Source organism: Sapajus apella, unplaced genomic scaffold (assembly GCF_009761245.1).
Source record: "Sapajus apella isolate SASKATOON/1434 unplaced genomic scaffold, GSC_monkey_1.0 scaffold77, whole genome shotgun sequence".
NCBI classification, from domain to species: domain Eukaryota; kingdom Metazoa; phylum Chordata; class Mammalia; order Primates; family Cebidae; genus Sapajus; species Sapajus apella.
The window spans coordinates 414,091-427,155 of NW_022437017.1; the positions used below are offsets into that span (position 1 = coordinate 414,091).

The 13,065-nt window shown below is 46.7% G+C and overlaps 1 protein-coding gene across 2 annotated transcripts in view; it reads right to left on the bottom strand.

Moving 5' to 3' along the window:
• The window catches only part of ZNF627 (zinc finger protein 627), a 28,707-nt gene extending 17,391 nt beyond the window's left edge, over positions 1–11,316 (bottom strand). The window contains exon 1 of one of the 2 annotated variants that reach the window (XM_032251668.1): positions 11,102–11,316. In XM_032251668.1, the coding sequence (XP_032107559.1) occupies positions 11,102–11,104 (3 nt within the window). In that variant the 5' untranslated portion in view covers positions 11,105–11,316. Of the gene's footprint in view, positions 1–3,605; positions 3,651–11,101 lie in introns of those variants that run through there. The other variant, XM_032251669.1, reaches the window with a different exon arrangement.
• Positions 11,317–13,065: the final 1,749 nt, after the last annotated feature.

Sequence of the window (13,065 nt, forward strand, 5' to 3'; positions counted from 1 at the left end):
AAAAAAAAAAAAAAAAAAAAAAAAAGAATAATAAATCGTTGGCCATGGTGGTTTACACCCATAATCCCAGCATTTTGGGAGGCTGAGGTGGGCAGATCGCTTGAGCCCAGGAGTTTAAGACTGGCCTGGGTAACATGGCAAAACCCCATCTCTACAAAAAATACAAATATTGGCTGGGTGTGGTGGCATGTCCTCTAGTACCAGACACTCAGGAGGCTGAGGCAAGAACATGACTTGAACTCAGGAGGTGGAGACTACAGTGAGCCAAAATGGCACCACAGCACTCCAGCCTCAGCAAGGAAGCAAGACCCTGTCTCAAAAAGAAAAAACAAAAAAGAATAAGTTATTGTAACAAACCAGCAAAAGACACATTGATTAGAAAATGGGCAAAACTGGCTGGACATGCTGGCACACACCTGTAATCCCCCCTACTCAGGAGCCTGAGGAAGAAGGATCTCGAGCCCAGGAGTTCGAATCCAGCCTGGGCATCATAGCTCTCTCCAGAAAAAAGGAAAAATAAAGATAAATAAATCATAAGTGGGCAAAGAACTTGAATGGACATTTCTCCAGGATATATACAAATGGCCAATAAGCAGATACAAAGATGTTCAACACCACGAATCATTAGGGGTACACATTTTACAAAATGTAATTTCAAATGGTTACTCACCATATGAATAGTTTTCATCTCATGTAAAATATACACTCACAAAAACATAAGTCTTTAAAATTGTTATGCCATGCTAAACTGTAGGTCAATTAAACCTCTTTCCTTTATAAATTATCCAGTCTCAGGTATGTCTTTAATCACAGTGTGAGAACGGACTAATACAGTAAATTGGTACTGGGCAGTGGAGTGCTGCTGTAAAGATACCTGAAAATGTGGAGGCAACTTTGGAACTGGGTAACAGGCAGAGGTTGAAACACTTTGGAAGGCTCAGAATAAGATAGGAAAATATGGGAAAGTTTGAAACTTCCTAGAGACTTGGAGGGCTCAAAAGACAGAAGATGTGGGAAAGTCTGGAACTTCCTAGAGACTTCTTGAATAGCTCCGACTAAAATGCTGATAGTGATATGGACAATAAAGTCTAGGCTGAGGTGGTTTCAGGTGGAGATGAGGAATTTGTTGGGAACTGGAAGCAAAGGTGACTGTTGTTATGTTTTAGCAAAGAGACTGGGGACATTTTGCCCCTGCCCTAGAGATCTGTGGAACTTTGAACTTGTAAGAGATGACTTAGGGTATCTGGTGGAAGAAACTGCTAAGTGGCAAAGCATTCGAAAGGTGACAGAACATAAAAGTTAGGAAAATTTGCAGCCTGACAATGGAATAGAAAAGAAAAACCCAGCCGGGCGCAGTGGGTCATGCCTGTAATCCCAGCACTTTAGGAGGCTGAGGCATGAGGTAGGTGGATCACTTGAGGTCAGGAATTTGAGACCAGCCTGACCAACAAGAAGAAACCCCATCTCTACTAAAAATACAAACTTAGCCAGGCATGGTGGCACATGCCTGTAATCCCAGCTACTCGAGAGGCTAAGGCAGGAGAACTGCTTGAACCCAGGAGGCAGAGGCTGCAATAAGCCGAGATCGTGCCATTGCACTCCAGCCTGGGCAACAAGAGCAAAACTCCATCTCAAAAAAAAAAAGAAAGAAAAAGAAAAACCCACTTTCTGAGAGAAATTCAAGCCAGCTACAGAAACTTGCATAAGTAATAAGCAGTCAAATGTTAATCGCCAAGACAATGGAGAAAATGTCTCCAGGATACATCACAGAACTTCATGACAGCCTGTCCCATTATAGGCCCAGAATCCTAGGAGGAAAAAATGGTTGGTTTCCTGGGCCTGGACCAGGGCCCCTAGCTGTATGTACCCTAGGGACTTGGTGCACTGTGCCCAGGCACTCCAGCCACGGCTAAAAGGTGCCAACGTACAGTTTGGATCATGGCTTCAGAGGGTGTAACCCTCAAACCTTGGCAGCATCCACGTGGTGTTGGTACTGTGGGTACACAGAAGACAAGAATTAAGGCTTGGGAACCTCTGCCTAGATTTCAGAGAATGTATGGAAACGCATGGATGTCCAGGGAGAAGTGTGCTGCAGGGGCAGAGCCCTCATGGAGACCCTCTGCTAGGACAGCGCAGAAGAGAAATATGGAGCTGGAGCCTCCACACTGAGTTCCCACTGTGGCACTGCCTAGCAGAACTGTGAGGCCACCATCCGGCCCCTGACCCCAGAATGGTCGATCCACTGACAGCTTGCACCATGCACCTGGAAAAGCCACAAATACTCAATGCCAGCCATGAAAGCAGCCAGGAGGGAGGCTATACCCTGCAAAGCCGGAGGGGCAGAGCTGCCCCAGGTTGAGGGAGCTTACCTCTTGCATCAGCGTGACCTGGATGTGAGACATGGAGTCAAAAGAGATTATTTCAAAGTTGTAAGATTTAATTACTGTCCTATTGGATTTCAGGCTTGCATGGGGCCTCTAGTCCCTTTGTTTTGGTCATGTCTCTCATTTGTAATGGGCGTATTTACCGAATGTCTGCACCCCCGCTATATCTAGGAAGTAGGTAACTTGTTTTTGATTTTACAGGCTCATAGACAGAAGGACATGCCTTGTCTAAGACTTTGGGGGACTGTTGGGAAGGCATGATGTGTTTTGAAATGTGTGGACATAATATTTGGGAGTGGCTGGGGTAGAATGATATGGTTTGGCTGTGTCCCCACCCAAATCTCATCTTGAATTGTAGTTCCCATAATCCTCACATGTCATGGGAGGGAGCAAGTAGGAGATAATTTAATCATTGGCGTGGTTACCTCCATGTTGTTCTCATGATAGTGAGCGAGTTCTCATGAGATCTGGTTTTATTTATTTATTTATTTTTGAGACAGAGTCTCACTCTTGCCCAGGCTAGAGTGCAATGGCGCGATGTCGGCTCACTGCAACCTCCTCTTCCCAGGTTCAAGGAATTCTCCTGCCTCAGTCTCCCGACTAGCTGGAATTACAGGCATGTGCCACCATGCCCAGCTATTTTTTTTTTTTTGTATTTATTTATTTATTTTATTTTATTTCAGTCTTTCTAAGGTTCAATTCAGGTATTTTTTTGTATTTTTTTTTAGTAGAAATTGGGTTTCACCATGTTGGTCACGCTAGTCTCGAACTCCTGACCTTGTGATCTGCCCACCTCAGCCACCCAAAGTGCTGAGATTACAGGTGTGAGCCACCACGAGTGGTGAGATCTGGTTTTATGACAGGCTTCCCCAACCTTCACTCTGCTGCCATGTGAAGAAGGCTATGTTTGCTTCCCCTTCCACCGTAACTGTAAGTTTCCCGAGGCCTCCCCAGCCATGCTGCACTGTCAGTCAATCAAACTTCTCTCCTTGGTAATTTATAAATTACCAAGTCTTGAGTATGTCTTTATTAGCAGTATGAGAACAGACTAATACAGAGCTCTGGGAAAAACTAGACTGAAGAGGTCTCAAGTACTCCTTTCTTGAACAAACTGGAGAGAAGCTCCTCAGAGTCCTCTTTTTGACTAGGCCTTGGCATTGGCTTGCAGAAGTCAGTTTCAGCAAAAATCCATCTAAGGCAGTTTATAGAGGATCCCCCTACCTTAATATCCAATCAAGCTGGGCGCAGTGGCTCACAGCTGTAATCCCAGAACTTTGGGAGGCTGAGGTGGGCGGATCATGAGGTCAGGAGTTCAAGACCAGCCTGACCCATATGGTGAAACCCTGTCTCTCTAAAAAATTAAAAGATTTTTTTTTAAAAATCCAATCAAGTTATTTTTCCCCCACCTATGAGACCCAACCAAGTTCTATTCTCTCCCTCACCTTGTCCACTGGCTCTAAATCCAATAATATTCCTGCTGCATTTAAGGTTCAGTTCAATCTCCCTCTCCTATTACAGCTGTCATGACTCACTGCAATTGTGTTGAATAAACTCTTTCTTAACATTTTTAATAAGTTTCCAATGCAATCTCTCTTTAACAGGTGACAAGGTTGTAAACTTGAGACCCTGCTTCACATATCTGGAATGCAAAAGAGATGACAGGCTCCCTCCCACTGGGGATGAAAGAGCTGCAAACCACACAAGCCATTCTGCTGGGCCCATCCAAGTCTGACTCCACAGAGGGGGAGGGTGTCCTGAGAGTACCTCCCACCTACAAACCCAAAACACCAGGCTCAGATTTCTCTCCGGATGACCACTCCCTGCTATCACCCCATAATCTGGGTGAGATCCAGGATTGCAGGTGCATAACTGCCCAGAGAGAGGTCCAGGAGGTAGACTACCTCCTACAGTGATGGGACAGGATACCTCAAACTCCTGGCTGACAATTCAGCCCCCACCCTGATGGAGTATGTTGAAGGGGACTGAGTCTCAAGCTGCTTCTGGATAAAACTGCCCATGAGACATAGGATTTGCAAATCGTTCTTCCACTTGGTAAATTATAAAGTTCTTGGTGTCCTTTGAACAAAAACTACCAATTTTGATGAAGTCTAAACTTTAGTAACTTCAGTAACTTTAATATTGTAACTTTAGTAACTTTGATATTGGCTCATCAATTCTGATCATCATATATATTGATTCATCAATTATAACATACAATTGATGAACAAATATAACATTTATGTACTTTAGGAGGCCAAAGTGGGAGAATCACTTGAGCCCAGGAGTTAGAGATCAGCCTGGACAACACAGTGAGACCCAATCTACAAAAAAAACAAAAAACAAAAATTAGCCAGGTGTGGTGGTGCACATCTGTGGTCCCAGCTACTTGGGAGGCTGAGGTGGCAGGATCACTTGAGTCCTGGAGGTCTAGCCTGTAGTGAGCAGTGACTGCACCACTGCACTCAAGTCTGGGCAACACACAGCAAGACTCTGTCTCTTAAAAGAAAAGTAGGGGAAACCAATGACTTTGGGAGGCTGAGGCAGGTGGATTGCAGCAAGGTCACGAGGTCAGGAGATCGAGACCATCCTGGCTAACATGGTGAAACCCTGTCTCTACTAAAAATACAAAAAAATTAGCCAGGCGTGATGGCACACGCCTGTAGTCCCAGCTACTTGGGAGGCTGAGGCAGGAGAATCACTTGAACCCAGGAAGTGGAGGTTGCAGTGAGCCGAGATCGTGCCACTGCACTCCAGCCTGAGCAACACAGAAGACTCTGTCTCAAAAAACAAAACAAAACAAAACAAAAACCACACAGTTAGGGTTGTTAACAGACTGAATGTTTATATTCTACCACCATCCTCTGCCCAAAGTTTCATTTGCTGAAATCCTAAACCCCAAACTAAATGCAGAAATCAGCACGCGTGCAACAAACTGAGGTAAAGAAACCACAAAAAATTCTTTTTGGTATAATATTAATGGTAGTAACTTACTAAAAATTCAAAAGAGGAACAGTCAAGCAAAATTCAGCCTAATAATAAATAGATGGTAAAACTATTAAGAACCACTTTTTTAAAATGAGGACCTGGTCACCTGTGGGTACAGAAGTGAGATGAGATCAGGACATACCAGAAATGCCCAATGCTCATTTATTAACCTGGGTAGTGAGTCCATGGGTGTTTCACACACCTGACTCTCTTCTCAGTGTGGAAATGTTTCCTACTCCAGGGTCTTAATTCTCACCAGCAAACACTTACCCAGTCAGTTGAAGGTTCCGATCTGTAGTGTCTTTTTTTCAGATACCATTTCTAACACCAAATGTGTGGTCTTTGCTGAACACCAACCAAATTTCCAATTCTCCATCACCAACTAAGCCTTCGACAAATTAATTCTGACACTACCCAAAGTTAATAAAGATCCCATAAGTTCAGGGCTTAGTACCATCACACTGCCCCACTGCAGATGCCAGTCACAAGCCCCAGGGGCCATCCGTACTTCTCAAAAACTGCATATAAATCAGATATAGCCAAATGTAAGAGATGGATATAAGTGAAAATGGCAGCAGAAGATCAGGCAGGTAGATAATCCTGGAAATAGCTATGGTTAAAGAAAATCCCCCATCTTTCGTATTATTTATTTTTGAGATGGAGTCTGGCACTGTTGCCCAGGCTGTAGTGCAGTGGAATGATCTCAGCTCACTGCAATCTCTGCCTCCTACTAGGTTCAAGCAATTCTCCTGCCTCAGCCTCCTGAGTAGCTGGGACTACAGATGTGCGCCACCACACCCAGCTAATTTTTTTGTATTTTTAGTAGAGATGGGGTTTCGCCATGTTGGCCAGGATGGTCTCAATCTCCTGACCTCGTGATCTGCCTGCCTTGGCCTCCCAAAGTGCTGGGATTACAGAAATGAGCCACTGCGCCCGGCCCCATCTTTTGTATTCCGAAAGAGCAGCTTACACAAAGAAAACACTCTTCTCATTACGACTTAGATGATACTGCCTTTATACCTATGACAAAGCCACACACAGACTATAAATTCCCTTCTTTTCCTCATAATTGATTAGCTGAACAGCTTTGTCTTCAGGGATCAGTCAGAACAAAGCACCTGTTAACCAAACTGGTCAAGTTTCTCTCCTTCTCCCAAGCCCCTGAACTTTGATCCACTCTCAGCCTGAGCCTATATACAATCCCTCTGAAGACCCTCCTAAGAACAGACTGCCGTCAGGATCTAGGTCTGATTTTGCACCCTGCATCCTGATTTCCACCTCCCACCTTCTTTCTCATTTTTTCCTCCTCCCTATGAAAGAAAATTCTTTTCTGCCTAAGCTTTGATTTGCTTCCAGATTTTATACTTGGTGCCTTCTCCCCTTTCAATTTTCGTTTAGAATAAAGTCATTCCTGTCTTGCGTGGTGGTACCCCTCCCCTCCGTAATCCTGGTACTTTGGGAGGTTAAGATGGGAAGACTGCTTGAGGCCAGGAGTTAGAGACCAACCTGGGCAACATAACAACATCCTGTCTCTATTTAAAAAAAATTTTTTTAAATATAAGCCAGACATCATGACACGTGCCTATAGTCCTAGCTACATGGAAAGCTGAGGTGAGAGAATTCCTTGAGCCCAGGAGATCAAGGCTATGTAGCTATGATGGCACTACTGCACTCCAGCCTAGGACACAGAGTGAGACACTGTCACAAACAAGCAAACAAATCACTTCTTACCTAAATCCAGATTTGTTTCATTAGAAATGTCTAGAAACACGCCCAAGATAATGGCAAGTACATTCTCAGAAGGGCATCACCCCAACCACCTCTGCCTGTGAATCCCCAGCTTTCCATGGCTCTGAGCTTCTCTCAGCATAAAGGGCTCCTCCCAAGGTCAGTTGTGAGCAGCTGGGACACTGCAGGGGAAGCTCCCCAGCAAGAACAACTGGGCCTATAATGTCCTCTTTTTGAAGGCTCAAGATTGGCCTTAGTTTGAAGTCACTAGTCTCCTGTCTCTGTTTCCCAGTCAAGGTTATACACTTAAATTTCAATGAGAAAATACCCAGGGTTTGAAGAATCCAGCAAAATCACTCAAATTCACTGTTTATATCAGGGAAGGAAATTGCAAGGCACTTATATTTCATACCTCAACAAAAAAAGAAAAGTATCCATCTTCTTCAGACAATAAACATGTTATTTATTGTTTCTGTGGCAACAAATCATGTACTAAATTGTGTTTGAACACTTAGAGAAGTTGCCAAGCCATGTCCTATTAGGACTTCGCATTAAACTCTGGGTAACAGGAAGAGAACACAGTTATCCACTGTCACAAGTTTGTCACCCTGCAAAGCAGAAGAATTGAAGTTTTGGTGAATCTCTGTAATTCACCATTATCTGCTGTACTTACTTGTGGAAATGTATTTGTTTTTCGGCAGTCATGATGAAAGAGACTTTCTATTTCTTTTCCTTTCCTTAGTAGTATTCCCAATGCTAAGCCCTGGAATTCCATTTGAAATCATCACCCACCAAAAAACAACATCATACTTGAGAAACTTACTACACTTGCTTTGGGAAAGAAAAAGGGTAAGTAATAATTTTTAACAAACATAAGACTAGATAGTTAATGTTTTCTGAAATCTACTTCCTTCTTGCCTCTTTGGAAAACTGTCTTATATTTCAAGCTCTACTGATGAAATACATTTATAATTATTAAAAAAAGAAAAAGCGGCCGGGCGCGGTGGCTCAAGCCTGTAATCCCAGCACTTTGGGAGGCCGAGGCGGGTGGATCACGAGGTCAAGAGATCGAGACCATCCTGGTCAACACGGTGAAACCCCGTCTCTACTAAAACTACAAAAAATTAGCTGGGCATGGTGGCGCGTGCCTGTAATCCCAGCTGCTCAGGAGGCTGAGGCAGGAGAATTGCCTGAACCCAGGAGGCGGAGGTTGCAGTGAGCCGAGATTGTGCCATTGCACTCCAGCCTGGGTAACAAGAGCGAAACTCCATTGGATTAGTATTTGTTGACTTATTGCAATAAGTGAACAAATATTTTGCAGGGGACAAACCCAGGAAAGGGCTATGCTAACCTGGAACAGAGGTATATCTGACTCAAGTTTCAGGTCATTTTTTCTTTTTCTTTTTTTGAGACAGTGTTTTCACCCAGGCTGGGGTTCAGTGGCATGATCTCAGCTCACTACAGTCTCCACCTCCCAGTTCGAGCGATTCTCATGCCTCAGTTTCCCCAGTAGCTGAAATCAGAGGCACCTGCCACCATGCCCAGCTTATTTTTGTGTTTTTAGTAGAGACGGGGTTTCACTATGTTGGCCAGGCTGGTCTTGAACTTGCAGCCTCAAGTGATCCACCTGCCTCAGTCTCCCAAAGTGCTAGGATTACAGGTGTGAGCCACCACGCCTGGCCTAGGTCAGGCCATTCTATCACCTGGATATCCCCCACCCCCTAACCTGCTCACTGAAGGGCTCAGTGACCACCCTTCCAGGAGACACTGCATTGTGTCCCGCTGTCGGCCTGAAGTACATTTTGCTTTTCAGGTTCTTTCGTCACTTCAATGGTGTGATTTTCGTCACTTCAAAGGACAGATTTTCCTGTCCTTGGGACAGTTTTCTCACTTCACTAGTCTAAAAGAATCCAGAGGGCAAGAATCGTATCTGTCTTTCCCCTCAATACCATCATCTATTTGGCTGGACACCAAGGTGTCTCCCAATGGAATCGGAATTAGGGGAAGAAAAGCTGAGTGTCCCGGGGTGATCTTTTAGAGAGACGGGCTATCAAGAGACTCCTCCCACCCCAGGACACCCGGCTGCTCCTCTAAGAGGCCCCACCCCATACTTCAGGCTGTGGGGCGGGGGGGACTCAGCAGGCTGATATTCACCAGACCCTTCAAGAGACCTGGCTGCTATGAGCATCTTTTTGTCAGCCCAAACAGTCCCGAAACCCAGGATCAGAAGAGGAAGAAACATCACAGTTTATCACAGTTTAAAGTTTCCAAAGGGAAACCCCAACCCAAAGACTTTTTGTTTTTTGTTTTTTTAGGGACCAGGTCTCACTATGTTGCCCAGGCTGGTCTCAAACTCCTGGCCTCAGGGGATCCTCCCACCTTGGCCTCCTACAGTGCTGGGATTACAGATGTGAGCCATGGCACCAGGCCAACCAAAAGACATTCTGAGAAGATCCCTGTGCCTAGGAGAGAGAAAAGAGGCACAAAGGGTTTTTTTACAGCAGAGTCTCATACATGTATTCTCTGCTTTCCTCGCAGGTGAAACGTTCAGAAACAGAAAACAAATATTTTTAAAAGACCAACAGATTCCTCCTGGAAAAAAATGGTAAAAATTAATTTTTGTTTGAAATGTGCAATAAGGGACAAAGACTTGATAATGCTGTGACTGGAGTTAGCTTTTGGGAATATGGTGAAAAAAGAATATGGAATCAAGGATTATTTGCAAGCCCTGGAGAAGCTAGGCTAGGGGAAGAAGGTCAAGGGACCCTGTCCCCCTAGGGAGAGTTAAAATAATTAGGAGGCAATTAGAAGGCTGTGCTGTGGTGTCCTGAATTCCTACCCCAAAAAACAAAAATTTAAATGAAATTCTTTATTTCATTTTTAAAAATTTTTTAGCAGTTTTTTGTCTTAGTCTGAATGTGTTCATTAAAAAAAAATTTAATAGAGATGGGGGTCTCGCTATGTTGCAAGGCTGGTCTTCAACTCCTAGGCCCAAGCCATCCTCCTCTCTCAGCCTCCCAAAGTGCTGGGGTTACAGGCGTAAGCCACCATGCCCCAGCCTCAAATGAATTTTTTTTTTTTTTTTTTTTTGAGACAGGAGTCTTGCTCTGTTGCTCAGGCTGGAGTACAGTGGCACAATCTCGGCTCACTGCAACCTCTACCTCCCAGGTTCAAGCGATTCTTCTGCCTCAGCCTCCCAAGTAACTGGGATTACAGGCGCCCGCCACTACACCCAGCTAATTTTTGTATTTTTAGCTGAGACGGGCTTTCACCACGCTGGCCAGGCTGGTCTCGAATTCCTGACCTCGTAATCCGCCCGCCTCGGCCTCCCAAAGTGCTGGGATTACAGGCGTGAGCCACCGCGCCCGGCTGAAATTCTTATAAATCACCCATTTATAGGGAAATAAAATTTAGGATTAATAAACCACAACCACCAATCCGCCTGACTATACAAGCAGAAAATTTCCACCTTAATAAGAGCAAATAAGGCGACTACATAACTGTCACCAACCAAGTACTGAATTTGCACCTTACAGCCTTTCGTTCCAGCCCCTCCAAGGGAACCCACCAATCCACAAACCACGACCCGGAGCTTCTCCACCGATGAACCGCTGTTTACTCAAATAAACCCCTAATGTTTAACAGGAGAAAGGCGGGACTGGAGAGGGATGTGTCCGCAGACCGCAGCTCCTGCCACACGAATCCCACACCTGAAGCGGGCGTTCCCTCAGGATCCTCCCGCGGCCCCCGCACAATCTGAGAAGACGCTGGGCTGCGGGTGCGGCGTCGCGCAGGGACGGGACAAGACGCCCGGGGTCCCGACTTCCGGCCCAGCCCAGCTCCACCCGGCGGCCGAGGGGACCGAGAGCCCAGATGCGCCGGGAGATTCCGGCCCCAGACCCGGGAGTCGCCGCAGGGAGGCCTGGGTCCCTCCACAGCCGGTTCCGGCCGGTTCCAGCCAGCCCCTCCCCCCGGCCTGGGGACGTCTGGTCCCTCACACGCACCATTCTCGGCTTCCAGGTGTCCCAGCGTCCTCCCTACAGCTCCCGCTATCTGTAGAGGTCACGGAGGGACACAGACTGCGGCGGAGACACCTAGGGCCTCTCGGAGAAACGGAGACGCGAGCCCGGGCGGGGGCGGAGGCCAGAAACAAAGGCTCCTTGAGGAGGCGCAGGCCCCGCCCTCCTCTCCCGTGCGCGTCTGAAAGTACCGTTGGCAGGGCACCGCCCGGTGCCTCTGATTGGATAAGGCGTTATGCCCCGCCCCCTGGGGCCTGAGTGACGTGCGAAGCCATGGAAACGTGGCTGTGTCGAGCGGTGTTGACTGGCTCTAGCCACCGTCCCCCAGCCCAAGGGATGTTTGGGGTTTTGTTTGTTTGTTTGATTTTGTTTTCTTTCTTTCTTTCTTTTTTTTTTTTTTTTGAGACGGAGTTTCTCTCGTCGCCCAGGCTGCAGTGCAGCGCCGCGATCCCAGCTCACTGCAATTTCTACCTCCTCCTGGGTTCCATTGATTCTCGTGCCTTAGCCTCCCGGGTAGCTGGTATTACAAGCACCCGCCACCACGTCCGGCCAATTTTTGTATTTTTTTGTATTTTTGGTAGAGGGGTTTCGCCATGTTGCCCAGGCTGGTCTCGAACTCCTGACCTCAAGTGATCCGCCTGCCTCAGCCTCCCAAAGCATTGGGAGTACAAGTGTGAGCCATGGCGCCTGGCCTTGTTTTGGTTTTCTTTTTTTCTTTCTTTTATTTTCTTTCTTTCCCTTCCTTTCCCTTCCTTTCCCTTCCTTTCCCTTCCTCTCCCTTCCTCCCCTCCTCCCTTTCTCCTTTTCTCCCTTTCTCTCTTTCTTTCTTTTTTTCCCCAGGGTCTTGCTCTGTCACCCAGGCTGGAGTGCCGTGGCATGATCTCCTCTCACTCCAGCTCAACCTCCCAGGCTCAAGGGATCCTCCTGCCTCAGCCTCCCTAGGCCCCACCACACCCTGCTAACTTTGTTATTGTTGTTGTTCTGTGTGTGTGCGTGCGTGCGTGCACGAGCGCAAGCGCGTGCACAAGCATGCACAGAGTCACCGTGTCACTATGTTGACCAAGCTGGTTTTGAATTCCTGGGCTCAAGTGATCCTCCTCCTGCCTCAGCCTCCCCAAGTGCTGGGATTACAGACGTGAGCCACCATGTCCAGCCAATATTTACGTTTAATGCAGAGCTTCCTTCTAACTTGCCAGAGCAGGCACTGTCATCTTCTGGCACTTGATGAGCTCTTCCTTCTTTTTTTTTTTATTTTTTATTTTTTTATTTTTTCGAGACAGAGTTTCACTCTTGTTACCCAGGCTGGAGTGCAATGGCACGATCTCGGCTCACCGCAACTTCCGCCTCCTAGGTTCAGGCAATTCTCCTGCCTCAGCCTCCTGAGTAGCTGGGATTACAGGCACGCGCCACCATGCCCAGCTAATTTTTTGCAGTTTTTAGTGGAGACGGGGTTTCACCATGTTGACCAGGATGGTCTTGATCTCTTGACCTTGTGATCCACCCGCCTCGGCCTCCCAAAGTGCTGGGATTACAGGCGTGAGCCACCGCACCCGGCCTGAGCTCTTCCTTCTAAGTACTCTTGAACACAAGGCCACCAGCGTGTGCAGGGAATTCCACACTTACTGTGAAATGCAGCAGTCGCCTTGCCTCAGAAGAGGAGGTAGCCCAGGCTAGGCCAGGGAGGACAGGAACAGGAGAGACAGCCTACTATTTCCCAGGAAGTGGGGATTTGGGATGAGGTGTGCCAAGGCTTCCTCCAGTACCCTCCATTCCCTGAAAAAACATCTATACGAGGAAAAAAAGTAAAAGTAACTGAGGCGAGAGGAAGGTTGCTCTCTGAGGAAGTGATGTCGGATGAGACCCAAAGTAATGTATTAGTATCAAAAAGCAGGTTAGGCTGGGCACGGTGGCTCACGCCTGTAATCCCAGCACTTTGGGAGGCTGAGGTG